The sequence below is a fragment of the Parasteatoda tepidariorum genome, chromosome 7 (assembly GCF_982258835.1).
Source record: "Parasteatoda tepidariorum strain Cologne lab strain chromosome 7, Ptep-v5.0, whole genome shotgun sequence".
Taxonomy (NCBI): domain Eukaryota; kingdom Metazoa; phylum Arthropoda; class Arachnida; order Araneae; family Theridiidae; genus Parasteatoda; species Parasteatoda tepidariorum.
In genome coordinates this window covers 47,185,219-47,204,182 of record NC_141761.1, presented here as the reverse complement: position 1 = coordinate 47,204,182, position 18,964 = coordinate 47,185,219, and the positions used below count along the sequence as shown (strand labels likewise).

Here is an 18,964-nt window from a genome sequence, read left to right as displayed (position 1 = left end):
TTTTAATTTTTACTTTTCTACTAATGATGTATTGAATAGCTTAGTAATTAAAACTATTACAATCATAAACTGTTTAAAAAATTGTTTATTAGCTGATTTTTCATTTTTAATTTTTTCCCCATTTGAGTTAGAAGAAACCTATTTATTCCCAATTTTCCCACTGGGAAGAAAACTTGATCTTTTTGTCTTAGGCACTTGTGCCACGGCAAAAATTTTTTTAAGCAACTTTGGTTTTGCATATTAAAATTTTTAGCACAAAATCTAGATATTAATATATTTTTTGCACATAATATTCTGCTCTGTACAAGTTTATTTTACTTTTTTTTTCTCACCAATTTCTTGAAAATATCAGAAAAGACATAAGTGCTGCCAAAACTAAAAGGAAAAGCAACCCAGTTGAAATTAAAAATCTTATTATGAATGAATTAAAGCATAAAATATTTTAGGCAACTTAAAACTTTTTAGTTGATTCAATTATTTTCAATCACAATGACATATAAATTATTTTGGTTTTCTTCTGTCTTAACTTTTTTTATCTAGCTGTGTAATAATAATAATAAAGAGAACTGAAAATTTGACTTTTCCCCTCTCTTTTTTTTATGATTAGCTAAAGAATAGAGTCCCATCATTTTGCCCAAAAACTTTCTTTGATTTTGGTTCTGGTATTGGATCTGCAATTTGGTAAGCATTTACTTATTTTCTATCTAAAATATTCAGAAAAAAAAATCTTTAAATCCTCATTTAGAATAAAATAAAATGTACCCAGTAATGTAAGTATTAAAAATTATTTTGAACTTAAATGCTTAAAATTATTTAAAACATTGTTTGAAACAAATAGATTTTATTAAACAATATTAGATTTTAGTCCAAAATGGCTTATGACTTTGCAAATTTTAAAAAAATTTCATGATATTGCTATTGTTATTATAAAACAGTAATATTCTGAATTTCTATATCGAGAAAAGGTTTTAAAATAAAAGCTTTGTGTAGGAAATGTTATAATGTTTTATTTTATGATGTTTAAATCTAACTTCTCATACCAACAAATTTTGCTTTACAGAGAAATATAATCTATCCATATATGCATTTTTCCTAAAGTGGCTTAGAATTCCTGGGTATTTCTCTCTGTTGGCAGCACTTGGTGCATACATAAATAAATTTAATCTATTACTTTTGCTTTATAAAAATATGTAGATTTACCTCGCAAAAAAAAAAAAAAAAAATTGACGTTTTAAATGGAAACTTATATATATGCACTTCGAAAATAAGTTTTTAGGTTTCATAAAATAAATTTCTTGTAAACTTGTTTTTTGGCGTAAGATATTTTTTAAGTCAAATAGGTAGGATAAAAAATCTAATAACAAAACTAGATTGTATAGACATTAGTTATTTTCTAATAGTTTTAGATTTGCAAAAATAGATTAAAATAAATTTTTGTATTATTAAATAAATTTCAGTTCAAAGTATCAGATGCATATCTATAAACATTTATAGTTTTTTTTTGTTGTGGAATTCAAATTTAAAATTTATATATTTTCGTAATATCAAAAAAGTTTGTTTTGTAATGCAGATTGGTTCAGGTTGATGATGTCTTTGTTGAGGAAGCAAAATTTCTGTATTAGCAAAAATTAACTTAGTTAAAGCTTGATGAACAATCCAATGTCCATATTTAGTGCTTTTTGACAAATATGAGTTTTAAACAATAATATGTTTTTAAAATAGGCACAAAGAGTGTGACTGCAAGGCCTAAGCCCCACTTCCTAGCTGTGTGAAATTAAAAAAGCAAGTTTGTGAAAATATCAATAAGCTCTTCGTCAAGGAATTAATGATTTGACTATTAATTATTATAAATTATTGCCTTGTACTCTTTTTTGTAGGTTTACATAGTTAAATGTATGTGATAAAGAATTTAAGAAAAATAATATTGAATATTTTTTTTTAATAAACCAGGAGGCTCTGCCCCTGCTCATGTTGCTTACCAATCTCTATGATTGCTTCTAATTCCTCATTTTTTTCCCTCTTAAAAGTCTATATTTTTGTAAACATTATTAACTGTTTTATAAAGTTTAAATCTTAAATTCATCACAAATATTATCAAATGCGCTTTGATGTATTTTTATGCAGCAGAGAGTAAAATAAATAAATAAATCTAAACTAAGCATTCAGAGTTTTCAATTATGTCTATTTTATGTTTTGGGGACATATACCGAAACTTTAAATAAGTTTAGAAAAAAGTAGAGATTAATGCATTATTTCAAATAAACTGCTAATAATTTTAAACATCTCAATTTTGTTATTATTAAATATAATAGGTTTTTTTTATTTTTAAATCTAATCAAGCTTTAAAATTTCTTTAGTTTTACTGTTTCTGACATTGATAGCATTAACTGCCTTGATATTGGTTAATGATACCAGTTTTTTGTTTGAATTCTTTATTAATTATGAAGCTATAGTTTGAATTATTATTTAAACTTAAGAGTTTGATTTGTTAGTGCATCAATAAGTAGATACACTGATGATAAACAATACAAATTGATATGTAGAAATATTTGATTTTTGTATTGATATTAATACATTTTTAAAATGGTATTCAGGCTTTCGAAGATATGTAATTTTTTTTTCGCTCACCAATATCAATCTCAGTTGTTTTTAACTGTTGCATTTCTGAGTGTATTATTGTACTCTGAAAATTCTTTTTCTAAAAATTCTGTGTAAATCTTGACATAAGAGGATTATAATACTTGTTTAAGGGGATAATTTTCGATCTTGTATTATCTTGTTTCGATCTTGTATTATTTTAAAATTGCACTGATGTAAAAGGAATAAACAACTCAGAAATGTATTGTTGAGTAGTTAAACAGCTTGTACTTTGTAATGTTCCTTCCATCAATGGACGTTACTTGCCAAAGTTCCTATGTTTTGTTTACATTTAGGTATTTTGTTTCGACCTGTTTGTGTGAAGGTGAGATTTGTGACTAGCCAGGGTGTGGAGTTGTCAAATTCAGCGTCATACCACATCTTTACGTGTTATAGATTAGAATTTGTATACATTTTTAATCACAGATAATTATAATAGTTTATTTTTGTTAAATTGTTTTGGCATCGTCATTATGTAAACCAAATGGAATTTAAATATAAATGTCGCAGCCACTATTTGTTACTAATATGCTTACCAATAATGGTAAGTTCTGTCAGTATCATTGTTTGTACTTGCAATTACATTGCATTCACTATCATTTGAAGCTTATGAGTTGCTTTTTGATATTTACCATGTTACTTATGTTGTTTGTGGTACCCACCATTGAAGTAGAGTTTAAATCATCGTAAGTGCCTGAAATACTGATTTATGTAGAGTTAAGCCGACCTCCAGCAAACGGAACTGTGTATACTCTTCGTAGTCAGTGAGTCATCCTCATGATGTTCTATTTTTTACATTTTTGGATAAAATGTGTGACTAGTCAAAGAAACCCGTTTAAAGTAGTCGCATCACAACTTAACAAATGCATAACTAAATCATGACTTTTTAATTATTCATGAGTAACAATGTATTGTTAAAAGGACAAATTAGTAATGTTATGTTCAACTATTACTGAGATTTGGTATGGAATGTTTCAGGGCTGCTAACAGTTTATGGGGTGATACAATAAAAGAATATTTTTGTGTGGATTCTTCACCAGACATGAATGATTTGTCTCAGTCCATTTTAACAAGTAATGTTCTTTCTTTATTCCCTTAACAGTCATTGCATTATATTAATTATTCATTTTTTTCTCTCTATATTTTAAGTTGAAGAGACAGATCAAATGCATATAAAACCTGTAAATTATCGGCAATTTCTTCCGGCTTCGGAAAATGTAAGTAAATTAAATACCTTCTATGTAAAATATTCACATCATGTTAAATTTAGTCTTCTAATTTTCTTTAACTGTGCTACAGTAGTAAGTTTTAACAGTATTGTAATGCTGGTATCTTTTTCTATTGCAAAACAGTTTAATACAGTCTCATAATTTCTCTTCTTCAATCATTAACATATTGATGTTTATGGATAAAACAAATAAATTTTGTTAATTCAATAAATTTTATTGAATTAACAAAATTGTGCTCCGAATAATGTATAAAATTTCTTGTATATTTTATTTAAAAAATATTAGAACTCGAATTAATACTTGGGATCTTTTTCATTTGTAAATATTTTTTCTGGTAGAATAATTAATATGAATAGAGATAAAAGTAAACTTATACATAATTATTAATTTGTATTACTCTGCATATAATTTATTTAGAATTACATGTTATGAAAATATCAATGATTTAAATTTTGACAATCAAAGACATTAAATCAAAGACATTTGTTTTTTTTTTAAATGCCTGATTAATATTTTACTCAAGAAATTTTCCGGATTTTTGAGTTGGGCTCACAATCACCCCTGTTAATCCAGAGTCAGCAAAATGGATAGCATTGATAAATTTATAGATTGTTATTAATTTGTTAATAGTTGCTGTTAAAACTTTTCTGATTAAGCTTTTTTAATTCATTTCATCATAAATCAGATTTATTTTAATAACAGTCCTTCAATTTAAGATTGTTTAAATCAATTAATCTAACCTTGTTTGTTTTTTCTATAAACTTTAGATTAAATATGATCTGGTAGTCAGTGCTTTTTCTCTATTGGAGTTGCCATCCATGAAAGATAGACTGCAAGCGATTGATACACTGTGGCGAAAAACTAAAAACGTTTTGGTATTCAAATTTTAGATATATTTTAATTTTCTTGATTTTAATGCAATTTTGTTATTTGATTTTAGTTAATTAAAAAGAAAAAATACTGCTGTGATATCATTTCTGAAACTGAAGTGTTGCTTTTCTATTTTTGTGGCAATGCTGAAGAGTTTTAACCTATCAACTTAATGTTTTTTTAAAAACCTAATTGTCAAATTATGACTCAATAATAAAGATCTTAAGTAAGGAAAATAAAACATCTTAAGTAAAAAATACATTAAACAAAAAATATTAAATAAAAATTTAAAAAAAAACAAACACAAAATGTAACATATGAAGTATCAAATTCAAATATCTTTATACTTACCAACATCTTGCAAAAAGGATTTTAAATATTTTCGTAACAAGTTTGCCAGACTACAAGATAAAAGCGTTAATAGAGAATAGTAGGATGTATTTTTTGGCTCGTTCTTTCTAAAATATAGAATTGAATTTGATTTGTCAGTTACCTTGGATAGGCCAGATACTGAATTTGTGCGAGTTAATTATATTATGCTGAATAATTTAAGGCTTATAATTTATAAAAAGTGGAATTTTAATTTATAACATTTTTAATTTTGTGAAAAAATTATTAACATTTATTGAAAAAAATTCTATATTAAATATTACAAATTTTGGAAGAGTTTGTTTGTTTTCAGAGAAATAATTATTGCTAAAAATTCTTTTAATTCTATTATTTTGATTAAAAGTAGTATTTAAATAGATGTTTCCAGAAGCATTTTCTATGTTGCATGTATATGTATATTTAAAAATTCAAATTTGTATTTTTAGAGTAACTTACAAATTTAAAAATAAGGCTACAAAAATAATTTTATCGACTGCATGTACTCTTGGTACAAAAAATAAAACTCTCTAATATACTCTCGGGAAAAAATATGTTTCTCACAGTTCGATTTAAGGGAAAACTTAAATTAATTTATACATACTTCAACTAAAATTCAATTAAAAGACAAGATGGGAATGATAAAGTGGGAGAAAGCATTTAGCTTTAAAAATTAAATAAGGAAGAAGATTTAGATAAAAAAAATAACGTAAAAAGATTACTTGAAGCTTTTTATGTTATATATATATTATAAGATTACAAAAATAATTTTATAGACTACATGTACTCTCGGTAAAATTGTATTTTGATTACATTTTTCTCTTTAAAATATTTAAAGATAATAATATTAGTCTTTTAATAATCATAATTTTCGTGTAGATGGCTAAAAAATAAATCTTTTGAAAGATTCTATTTTCTTTCTTTACTGTGTATATGTTTCTTATATATTTTTTGTTTCGTTTTTAGGTCATTGTTGAGCATGGAACTTTAGCTGGTTTCAGTACGGTGTTAGATGCTAGGGATTATGTGCTTCATGTACGTCCGTTTAATTATTCAAATATGTAACTTACATTCTATCACCACATTCTTAAATGATTTCACTTCATTTTAATACTTGAATATTTCTATTATTATAATGAAACACACGTCAATAAGTTTTGTTACATGTATCTCATATTTTTGAGCAGGTTATGTTGCATAATTTAAGTTTGAGATTTTTGTATTTTGGAAAAAATCATAATTTAATAAAGAAAGAAAGAAGCCATGATAATTTAAAATTACTTTATAATGCTATTTTAAAAATACTTTTGGGAAGGTCAATTTCTTAAAGTAAGTGCATAAAGTAACCTTAAATCTTCCTAACGATCTTCCTTGCTTTATTTTTGTATCAGTTGTAGTCCATTGAGTAAGTAATGTTTGCATTTAATAAATTATAGCCACCTCTGTTACTTTTTTTTATATGTAAGAATAGATATCATAATTTCACAGTACACTATTAACTTTTTCCTTTGTATTAGATCATTCAATCAATTTACATAAAAAAATACATAGCCGATTTCTATTGTACCATTAAACTTTTTATTCTTCCTTCTATAAAAGTTTAAAGTAATTTTGTACAGTTGAACTTCGATTACTTAATATAAAAATTTATTAAGGTATGATTCTTTAATTATAATAGCATGATGGTTAAATTGTGATATTCAATGTATATAGTAATGTGATATTCAATGTATATAACATGGTATTCATATAGTATCTCAGCTTCATCAATTTTCTTTGGTTTAAATTTTTTAATTTAATAAATATTTGGCTTACTTATAGCTTGCATGCTGATACTTGTTTTATTTTCTAAGTGCTCAAAAATCAATATGAATATTATTTTTAATATTTTTTCTTTCCAAAATTAGATATTGTTTAATATTATTATTAGAAAAAATAATTTTAAATAATGAATTGTCTGTACATTCTAAATAATGAGTATATTCATCTATACAGATTGTAGAATTAAGTTTATTTCTTATGTAAAATAGATTTTTTGCCCATTAAATGCAAACAAAAATATGGTAGAAAGCGTTTGTCTTTATTGGCTTATCATGCATATAATTTTTGTTCAAATGAACTCTAATACCTCAAACTTAAATGAAGGGGCTAATAATCAGGTTATCAATTGTGTAACAAAAAAAGCTTATAACTTTTTTTTTTTACTTAATTCATAGACAACAGATACTTTTTCGTTATTTTATCCGTTCTTTCCCAAGAAAAATATTATTTAAAAAAAGATTTCCTCTATAGCAGGGTTTCTTAACCTGTGGTTCGTGGACCCCTTAGGGGTCCATGGGTCATATTTTGGGGGTCCACCGACTGCTCCTAATTTTTAAAACGTTTTGATCAATAATATTTAAATAACATTGATCTTTTTTTTCTTTCTAAAAGGTGAAAATACATACATATTTGAAACTAGGTGATCGAGATACCCCAAATTCAGTACGGACTGCACACAGCCCTCTAATGTCCCTGTCATATTTTTAACATCCTCCACTAACCAATTTTCAGTTTGCACCAGTAGGGGCAACCCCTGATGACGTCCGCTGTACTATTTTTATTATCCCCTATCAAGCTACGTACATTTGACACCTTGTTCAGGTTACTAGATCTAGAATTTTTTACTAAGAAGAAAGCCCAGTTTTTGAAATCTGGAACATTAGACAAACTTGGATTTGGTATTCCACAAAAACCTCTGGTTGAGGCATCTCTCAAAGTTGCATATTATATTGCTAAAAGCAAGAAACCGCATACTATTGGAGAGACGTTAATTAAGCCATATGAGCTGGAGATGATTGAATTAGTTTGTAGATTGGAACAGAGAAAAAAAAACTTGAGGCAATTCCATTTTCAAATGATGTGATACAGTCAAGAATAGTTGAAATTTCTTGCAATATCTTGAAAAAGATCATCGATGAATTGAAAGTATCGCCATTTCCCTTTAATATGCAACTGGATGAAACTACAGATATCTCGAATTATAGTCAACTTCTTGTTTTTGGTTACGTGTCTCTTGATACTATCATAGAAGAATTTTTATTTTGTGAGTCTCTTTTGCAAACTACAAAGGCAGTTGATGTTTCAGCAATATTAAATGTTTTCTTTACCAAACAAGACTTCGGCTGGAAAGAAAAACTTCATTCACTTCGTACAGATGGAGCACCTGTGATGCTTGGCAATAAATCTGGTTTTTCCCTGTTGGTGAAAAAAAAGTCTCCTAATGTTCTTGTTACTCATTGTTTTTTACATAAACATGCGCTGGCTACAAAACTCTTCCAACCAGCTTAAAAGAAGCATTATCAAACGTTATTAAAACTGTAAATTTTATTAGACGTAGAGCTCTTAATCATCGTCTCTTTAAAACGCTGTGTCAAGAAATGGACGCAGAACATGAGGTACTTCTGTACCACACGGAATTGCGCTGTCTGTCAGGAGGGCAGGTTTTGAAACAATTTTTCATGTTGAAGATCAAATTATCACTTGTTCTAGAAGAAAAAGATAACTCATTCTTCGAATATTTAAACAAAAAGGATTTTACCTATAAATTGGCTTACCTGGCAGATAATTTTAACCACATGAACAATATAAGTCTTTTAATTCAAGGACCCGATATCACCATTATGGATGCAACTGAGAAACTACAAGCATTCCAATTGAAGATGCTACTTTGAAAAAAATAGAATTCAAAATGAGATATATGCAAACTTTTAAATGTTGGACGAAGTGCTTTCAGAAAATGGATCTTGGCAAGATAATTTGTTACTGAATAACTTAAAAAATGAAATCTGTGAACACCTGGAAGTACTTCAAGTTTAATTGAAAAAATATTTTAATTTAGATGAGATAAAGATAAAAGATGAGTTGTGGATTCGTCCTCCTTTTCTTTGTGATATAGACTGTATCGATGATTATGAACCTTACCAAAGATGAGCTTATTGATCTTAGAACAAAGTCCTTGCTAAAAATGGATTTCGATTCAAAAACACTCGGAGAGTTCTGGTCTTCTGTGAAAGTAGCCTACCCATTGCTTGTAAAGCGAGCTATTTCAGCTATAATTCCGTTAGCTACAGTGTATCTTTACGAAGCCGGACTTTCCAGAGTTGTGACAATAAAAACAAAACATCGTTATCGATTGAATGTTGAACATGTTATGCGCGTTGCTTTGTCGAAAACCATCCCTCTATTCAATTTATTAATTAAGGAAAAGCAGCAACAGCCTTCAGACTAAAAATTTTAATTTTAAATATTTTGTATACTATTGAAATAATAAAATTAAATGCTAAAATAAATTAAATACTAAAAATTTATGTTTTTTGTAATTTTTTTTCTCAGAGAGGTGGTCCGTGACTTCTAAAAAAATTTTAAAAGGGGTCCATTGTATCAAAAAGGTTAAGAAGCACTGCACTATAGTTACATTACTTAAGATCAAAAATGATATTGTAATCAATGGAATGTTTTAAGAGGACAATAGCTTTAAAATTGTTCTCTGGTATATTTGGCCTACATCTATAGCATATTCAACTTATTCATCAGTAATTTGCTTCTTCTTTACTTCAATTATAGGAAATGGCTTTTTTATATTTTGAAATATTCTCACTTCAATCTGGTATTATTAGAAAGAAATTCAAGTTATCAAAAAGAAATAAAATTTTAAAAAAAGGAACAAACAAGTTTTTCTAACATTGAGTGCATAAGAAATTTGAAGGAAAATTTTTGTATGAGATAACGAATGATTTGTTAAATAAAGGTTTGACATACGCAAGTTTGAGTGTACTTTAAAAATTGTCTACATAAATTATCTTAATTTAACTATTTTTTTTCCTTAGATAGAAAATGAAGCATCCCTAGAATTTGCTCTTAGTCATACAAATGGAGCACATGTACTTTGTCCTGTATGTAACTATATTAAAATTCTTCCTTATAATTTACTTGGGTTACTTATAATGTTAATTGTAGAATGAGTGTGTTGCCAATATAAATATTAAAATTCAGTAAAATATTAAAATAATCATACTTCCATGTCCAATATGATTTACAGGAACTGTGGAAGCAGGGGGGGCTTTAGCCCCATCACATTTTATAAATGAAGAGACATAGCCCCCTTCTAAGATAACTATTTTTCACTTAATATTTGTGTAATTAAATTTTCAATTAAAAAATAGATTATTTTTTCATGGTATCTGAATTCTAAAAAAAAAGTGAACTTTAACATTTCTAAGGTGCCAAATCAACCCCCTCAGTGGAAATACTGACCACTGGGAAAATTCTGGGTTTCAAATGTCAGCAAACAGAATTAAAAAAAAACAGTGAAACAGAATTTAAAAAATACTGTTAAATGAGAGATAAATAACTTACAGGTCAGCAATTTCTTTTATTAAGTTTATTTAAATTTTAAAACTATATAAATCATGAAGTTCAAATTTTTGATAGCAATTTTGTTAATTTCAGATAATTCAGACCCAGTTAATACTTATGTCTATACATGCAGGGAGGGAGAGAGCCTTGCCCCACTCTTGATATGTTTACATGGTCACTGATGGTTTCTTCAATGTTCTTCATTTAAAGTACACAATAATGTCTGCTGTGATTAGGGTCGTCAATAAAATCTACTTTTGTAATCTCATGGAGCAGTAGTTTTCTCATACAATTCTATAAATTGAATAATTTTGAAATCACTTTTTAAATTTCAATTTTAAGCATTACTTATCAAGCCACTTCTTAGGTAGTAAATTTTTTTACTGTATAGTAAGTGTATAAAATTTCAAAGCTATTTTTAATGCATATATTTTAATTCCTTCTGAAAAAATGAAAGATTTGTCTTCAAAATTTTTACTAAGTCTGGGATCCCATCATGAAATAATGGGATCTTAAAAAGTTTGAGATGTTATTAACCTGCGTCATAGAAGTAAATGATCAGAACTTGCTTTAAGTTAGTCTAAGATCAAATATAAAAAACTTAAACTATTAATCTAGTATACTTATATCATTTTACTATACTGATTTATTAAAGCCTTAATTTAACTCAATATTAAAAATTGTCTATTGATGAGATGATGTTATTAATGCTTTATAAAATCTTCTGAAAGAATTATTCTTAAACTACTTGCGAAAATTGGGAGCAATAGTTTAAAATCAGAATTGTTTATGTAACTAACTTGTTTCAACAAAATACTTAGAAAAAATCCGGACTATATATAGGAACATTTTGTCAGAAGATCTATTTTTCAAGACTAACAAATAGATTATTTGCAACTTTTGTCCTCTGTAAATCATGATACTTTTATTTTACTTAGAACAATTATTTGGTGCAGTTGTCTCCCAGGAAAAAAAATTAATGAAAAACTGAAGCTGCTATATTTTTTTTTCTTGAAAAAAAAAAGAGTTTTTTATTAATTAGTTATTTATTAAATACTTTCGATTCTCTAAAGCAATATATAAAATATGTGACAAAAATGTAAAGCTGAGAATTTGTTTATTTTTAAGTACTTTGTTTATTTGTAATTTGTTTGCTCTAAATGGTCAATTTTTTTTCTGGAATGAAAAGATGGTTGTATGATAATAAGTTTCCTTTAAACAATATTTAAATAGGCTCAATTAAAATATAATAAATAATACATTCTTAATAATTACCTTTTTTTTCTTCATTGGGTTGAAAAGATTTTTTTTTATAATTATGGTCTGCAAGTTTAGTCTTTTTTTAATTTTCCTTATGGCTCATTATTAACTTCAGTCTCTTCTGTATTACAAAACATATTTTTAGACATTACAACTGCTTTTCAAGCATTTTTTTTTCTAAATCATAAACATGAAAACCCTGCACTGCAAAAACAAAATATTGATCTAAACTTCCTGGATTATTGGAAGCTTCATGGCTCTTTAAAACAAAATATAGCATTGTTTTAAAAACGCTGACTATAAATGATCATGAACATTAGGAATGTGGCACCTTTTGACTTCTGAAAGCAGATTTTTAAGTGATTTAAATTAGTTAGTGTGATGCAAATAATATTTGCATCTTATGTTTCTGTTTTTAAGTATTAGACAAGCTTTAGCACATTAACAATAAAAATTATCCTATATTTTATTATTAAAAGACCCCATCCTGAAATCTCTCTCATTAAAAATATATTTTATGCATCAAATAAGTATTTTCATTTTTATTCTAGTGTCCACATGATGTTTCTTGTCCATTAGTGAAAAAGTATAGAGATTCATGTGGTTTATTTGTAACTTATCAAACTATATTTCCTCGACAGGTATTTATATAATTTTTTTATCCTTTCAATCATTTATTTATATTTTAAAGTTCCACACTATAATCCTGTTATTGATTTTAGTGTACAGTTAATTTATCTGTTAATGGATTATCCAAATTGCATATTGTCTGTTGATCTTTTTTTTATTTTCAATAATTAATTACAGTAGTCAAATTATTGAATAAGTTATTGAATTTGTAATAAAATGTTTATCAACCCAAAACAGGAAGGAAATGGCCAATTTTTTAACATTTAAACTAACAAATTTGTTTTTACTGAAAATGACAATGTATTTCATTATAATTGCATGAGTAGGCATCTAATGTAGGTAATAAAATGCAGGTAAATAAAGTATTATATTTAAATTTCATAATTATGAAACTTAAATATTAAATTTCAGAAGTATTGAAGAAAAACATGATTTTACTTGTTTTTTATAATTATTCATTGAATTAGTTTAGCAGTGGTTACCACATTACTGAATTCTGCATAATATCAAAATTATACTTTCCTTCATAATGCGATCTATTTCAGTTAAAACCTTTTTTTAAATTTGTAACAAAATTGTTCAGAACTGTTCAATGTCTAATGAAGGTTTTTAAAAGAGAAAATTTAACCACATTACTGAATTCTGCATAATATGAAAATTATACTTCCTTCATAATTCCTATTTCAGTTAAAACCTTTTTTTAAGTTTGTAACAAAATTGTTGAGAACTGTTCAATGACTAATAAAAGTTTTTAAAAGAGAAAATTTGAAATTGCATTAAATTTATTATTATTATTTTTTTTAGCAGATGGGTTATAAACAAAAGTATATGCATGCCTACATATCAGAGGTGCTAAATTACATAGCTTTGTGAAAATAAATTTTGTAGTAATAGCAATTTGTGTTTTAGATTCTTGATTTCGAAAATTTGATTAAAAAATATTTTGCCTGCCACTACATGTAAATATTTCAAAAGTTCATATTAATGGCCGCTTTGTCACTGTTATTTTATGTTAATTGTTGGCAAAAATTGCTAAATTTCCTCAAGTTTTAATTTTTTTTCCTCTACCTCTTTATAAAAATTTATGTTCAAAGCAGACTAGTTGGCACCCTTGATATACCGGCACATCCTTGATATATGAGAATTAAATTTTAATGAACTAATTCAGATTTGGTATTTTAAATTTTCTTATAGCGCCAAGTGTTCAATAAAGATTTTATTTCCTATGTTGTACTGAAGAAAGGTCGTCGTCCCCCAGGTAAGATTTCTATTTAAAAATTAAATTTTATTCTTTGTATCTTAAAGGTTTATTGGTGAATATTAATTATTGAAGTTTTGGTTTGTAGGGAAGACTTTGCTAAATAATATTCCATATGTTCAAAAATGAGTTCTTTTTTTGATAATTTGAATGTCTTAGGCATGAATTGTCCAGGTAACTTTACATAGAAATTTCATAATGTTAAACAACATTCTATTAAATAAATTCATTAATGGTTTTGTTAAAAGCTAGAAATATGAATTGATGTTCAAAAATGTTTATAATCTTAATGATTTAAGAAATTATTTTTTAAAAGAAAGAAGACAAAATAATTTGAATTTTTTATTGAAAAAGCACTGACAACAAGAAAAATTAATGATATTACAACTTTATAAGTTTTTAAAAAATAGATTTAGTGTCCAATAATTGATTGAAACAAGCATGTGGTATAGAGCAAAATTAATGATTGTTACTGGGCAATTAAGTATTAAAAATGTCTATTAAAAAATAGTAACTTTGAAAAACTTGATCGCCACTTTTTTTTAAAAAAAAAATGCAAACCATGTACTCCAAAACAAGAGCTTTTTATTTCTTGTATTATTACAGGCAAAAGCTGAAATCTTATCAGGCTATAGACTCTTTTTTTACTTCATTTATAGTCAGTCAATACTGTTTAGTTTTATTCGTTTTAAAGATTAGTAAGTTTGGCAGAATTAGTAAGTTAGATAAGTAATTTTGGCATAATTAGTAGGTATGGCATTTTTATGGATATTTAAACATATTCTAAAAAATATTTTATTTAATGCTCATTTCTATTTTCATAGCCATATTTTGATGAGATTTCTTTCAAAGTAAAAAAAATAATTTTTTTATAGGTTAGATGGTTTTTATATTATCTTTTTTCTCTCGAATATTTCACTTGTTAAGGTTTACTTTAAATTTCTTTCGTTCAACTTATTTTTAGTTTTTTTAAAAAAATCATAGAATTGTAAGTAGCTTTATTTTATGCTGCATCAAAATTTCAAGGCGAGTGAATTTGATTATGAGAGGTTAACATTTAAAATGATAATTAACATAATAAGGTTATCATATTTTTGGAAATGCTTGCTGACAATAATGATATCAACAGTTTATTTTAATTATTTGATTTTTTCAATTTTTCACATGTTTTCAGGAGTGAGCACTACTACCAAATGCCACTACAAACCAGTCACAAAGATGATTCACAACTATATCACAAACTTGTGATATAGTTGTGAATCATCATATTACTACTAATATTTTAATAAATTTTAGTGTTGGTCATGAATTTCACTTGGAATTTTAGATTATCTCTCCAAAAAGATTGGCCACTCTTTATTTGAACATTATCAGTGTCTAATTAGCTTTTGGCATTTCATTATTGTCATAGATTCCATTTTCTATGAATGTAAATTGTCTTTTCCTTTTAAATTCCTTAAAAAAAATAATAAATGACAGTTTTTTTTAGTGTGTTCTATTCGTAATTGAAAAACTATCTATATATATATATTTCTTACACGGCGACAAAAAAAAGCCTCATTACAACTCCCTGAATGGCAACGCTAGAAAATCGACCAATGATTGCCGCTAAAAATGTCACATGCCAAATCTAGCCGAGGTGGCTCAACATATAGCGCTTTTAAAAACGGAAACTGAAATAACCTTAAGCTAGGCAGAAGTGAATAGTCTTTGTCGATAGATCTCTATTTTAGTATTTTGTCGAAAGCGCTTTTTTTCACGAATTTATATATTAAGAATTTATTTGACGATTTTTGATTTATATCATGAATTTATTTGTATTATTATTGTTATTAGTTATTCATTGAAAAATGAGTCTCGGTCGTGCTGTTACGCTTAAGATTTTATACTATAGCACATTTCTAATAGGTTTAACTATTTACATGCCATTTATTTGAATTCAAATTAATTTTAATGACTTAGTATTTAATAAAAAGATGTAATTTTTTTTTAAAAAAAATTTGTTATATGGATTTGAATGATTGTTTTGAATTCTTAGAATTTTGTGTATTTGCAATGTACCTAAGTTAGTAGCGAGCAAAGTGAGCTTGGTTTGCGAAGCAAACCATATAAGATTGTGCAGCAATTTTTGGGAGTTGGCGAGCAGGGGGCGCAGCCCACTAGTTTATTAAATTATTCACTAGTTAAAGTTTATTATTATTAGTAGTTTTTTTTATGAAGTTAAAAATAATCAATATTAATTGACACTACACAATCATGCACAAATCTGAAATGTGTATTTCAACATTATTGAACATATCGAGCAATTTCATTTCTTTTATACATGATTAAGTATTCAAACTACTTCAAAAAATTAACAAACTTTCCATTGCAAATAATGCCGTTGAGTGTAGCTAACAAGTTAAGACCTACACCAATCAAGCATTTATTTTGATGAATTAATACAAAATTTATAAAAAAAATCATTTAATCACTGTTGACTTTACATTAATTTGGTTTACAGAAACCCATCTTATAAGCATTACTATAAAAACATGGATTCATATAGTTTTAAAAAATACTAATTTGGTGACTTATCCCAGTATGCCATCCATGTTGATTTTATTTATATTAAAATAAAGATTTAACTAGCATAAAGATTTAAAGCTACTTATAAAAGATTTCCAGTGAAACTTGTGTTTGAAAAAAAAAGTTGTAAGCTAGGAAGCATTATTTAGCTTTATGCACTGTGGCAATTAGGATAGAATCCAAAAGTCCCCCTTGCGCCCGCTGCCCAGGTTTTAGGAAACTGACAATAAAAATATCTCAATGACCATTGTGTTAATTAGAAATTATGAACACATTCAATGAAACTCTGGTCATTCGGAAAATTTTCTGGATAATTTTTAGAATATAAAAAATTAAGAAATATCAATCCAATGTGCAGTATCCGGGAGTTATATTTAAAAGATTAGAAAATATTCATTGATCCAAATTTAAAGAAAACATTATAAAAATGTAAGTAAATTGTATTTGCACTAAATTTAATACATTATAAGCAAGTTGCCTTCCTCTCTTACTAAATAGTTTGACATTATAAGCTTATTCAATTATACTAACTCTAGTTTTACTAAAATGGCTAATTTGTGTTCAACTGTACTCCTTTTAAATTGGCTGTTAATGTTTTATGACCATTATTATGTGCAATGAATGAGTTGTTTTCGTTGTATAAATTTGAATCGTGTATAAATTTGATTTGTGTGCAAATGAAACGTTACGAATATAAATTCTGATTTTGTAGTTAGTTTCATTTAAAGGAATTGTAAATTAGTATTATGACTTCGGATAATGCTGTTTCTTATTGATTGGTATTTAATGATTTTTTGTAGATGATAATACATGGCCCCGGATTGTAAGACCAGTATTAAAAAAGTCTAAACATGTTCACTGCCGTTTATGTTGTGATGATGGACAACTGCATGAAACCATTGTAACAAAAGCTAGGCATGGAAGGTAAACTATTCTTTTATTTTTACGGGGGGGGGGGGAATCTAAAATATTATTTATTTTCTATTACATAATAAAACAAAACTTAACTATTACAGTTAGCTTAAAATTTATTATTTTTATAGACATAGTAGATTTGAAATATTAAACAGTATTAAGTGTTAAAGGTCAGGTCATAATCTAAATAGGTTATAAACTATAAGATGTTTTTAGACCTTTTATTTCAACCTTTTTTTTTTTCTTTATTGGACTCATAGGAATGCTCATCACTCTTTGCATTCCTTAGAACAACGTGCGGGGAAAAAAAGGTTTTTTTTCTTGTTTTTAGATTTTCTGTGCTAAGATATCATTTTAATAGTTAAATGTGTAGGCCTTAAATGTTAAAAAAATATATTATCAGATAAATCAGAAGTTATTACTTTTTGAAATTTATAACTCTTTTTGGCAGATTTTTTTTTAAACCCTCAAAATCTAGAAAACACCATCCCAATGGTCTCATCGAAAACAGTCCTCTTTCATTTATAGTGTATTTTGTCATACATATAACACTGTTTGATAAAACACTTTTATATCTAATTTTAAAACTTGTTTACCTAATGATTATTACCTGCAAAAATAATTGTTCATAATTTAGTTTTCTATTTAAAGACAATCAGAAATAAAATTGAATTTTAGGTAAAAAAAAAATTTTGCATCATCTTGGCACTATTTTGTTCAAAATTATTAACAATTCCAAACCAGTAAAATTTTTAAGAGAAGTTATATTTTGGATTTTTTTTTTCAACCAATTTTCTTAAAATTTAAATTTTTTTTAATGCATGTATTAGTAGGCCAAAATTATTTGAATAGTAAGATGCTTAAATTTTTAGGCTATCATTTAAAATGACAAAATTTTATAGAACTCATTCTGGTAGTTTCTGAGTTATGAAATTTAAAAAAAAAGTAATGTTTTTAAATTCTCAAAAACTTATTTTTGTTTTAAAGTTACTGTCTAATGTAAAAATTTTTGTAAATTAATAATGAAATAATTCTAAAAATATGTAGTAATCTTAAGATAAATAAGATGTAAAAGTTTTTGATTCACTTAAATAGTGTCGGAGCTACACAACAAATAAAAATATTATGGGTTTATAAACTTCTGACCGCTGCCATGACCAAACTATCAGGATCATGTATATCTTTGTGTATATGTATCATAACCTTAAATAGTTTTATTTTTATTTGTACTAACCTATACACAACTGATGGTTATACTAAATTTCCTTAAAATCTGTCCAATGGTTTAGGAAATAATCAACCAAATCTGAATTTTATTTTTATTAATTTTGAACACTAGAGTATATTAGAGAAAAAAGTTTTTATTATTACAATATTATGCTAGAATGCTTATTGGAAGTATAAAGCTTTAATTCAATTTGTCAGTTTATTCTAATTAAAGACATAGATTTTTATAAATGCATTTATTCTTATCGAAAGTCTACTCCTTTAGGCATGCCTACAGGGCAGCAAGATCCAGTTCATTAGGTGATTTGCTTCCGGCAAATATTCAGTTATCAACAGATGAAGTTAAATTTCCAGAAGAAATTTTTAAAGACAGTGGTTACTTTGAAAGTGATGATGAAGAAAATAAAACATAACAGTTTAATGTTATAAGTAAAAAGAAAACTATCACACTCTTATTAATCATACCATACTTAAAGTTTTAAAAAGACTTACCAAATTTTTGGTCCAGAACTTGAAGTTGTATGACATTTTATAAATATGTAAAATATTGTTTATAAAAGAAAAAAAAAAGAGATGAAATCTTCAATATGTACAGTTGTGTTCTTAA

General features: G+C 26.4%; 1 protein-coding gene across 2 annotated transcripts in view; it reads left to right on the top strand.

Annotated features, from left to right (window-relative positions):
• Positions 1–18,943, top strand: part of LOC107446317 (ribosome assembly protein METTL17, mitochondrial) — a 31,002-nt gene extending 12,059 nt beyond the window's left edge. The window contains exons 6-15 of one of the 2 annotated variants that reach the window (XM_016060929.3): positions 608–681; positions 3,616–3,710; positions 3,787–3,854; positions 4,634–4,741; positions 6,069–6,137; positions 9,971–10,036; positions 12,311–12,400; positions 13,584–13,647; positions 17,016–17,139; positions 18,623–18,943. In XM_016060929.3, the coding sequence (XP_015916415.1) occupies positions 608–681; positions 3,616–3,710; positions 3,787–3,854; positions 4,634–4,741; positions 6,069–6,137; positions 9,971–10,036; positions 12,311–12,400; positions 13,584–13,647; positions 17,016–17,139; positions 18,623–18,770 (906 nt within the window). In that variant the 3' untranslated portion in view covers positions 18,771–18,943. The remainder of the gene's footprint in view (positions 1–607; positions 682–3,615; positions 3,711–3,786; positions 3,855–4,633; positions 4,742–6,068; positions 6,138–9,970; positions 10,037–12,310; positions 12,401–13,583; positions 13,648–17,015; positions 17,140–18,622) is intronic. The other variant, XM_043054007.2, reaches the window with a different exon arrangement.
• Positions 18,944–18,964: the final 21 nt, after the last annotated feature.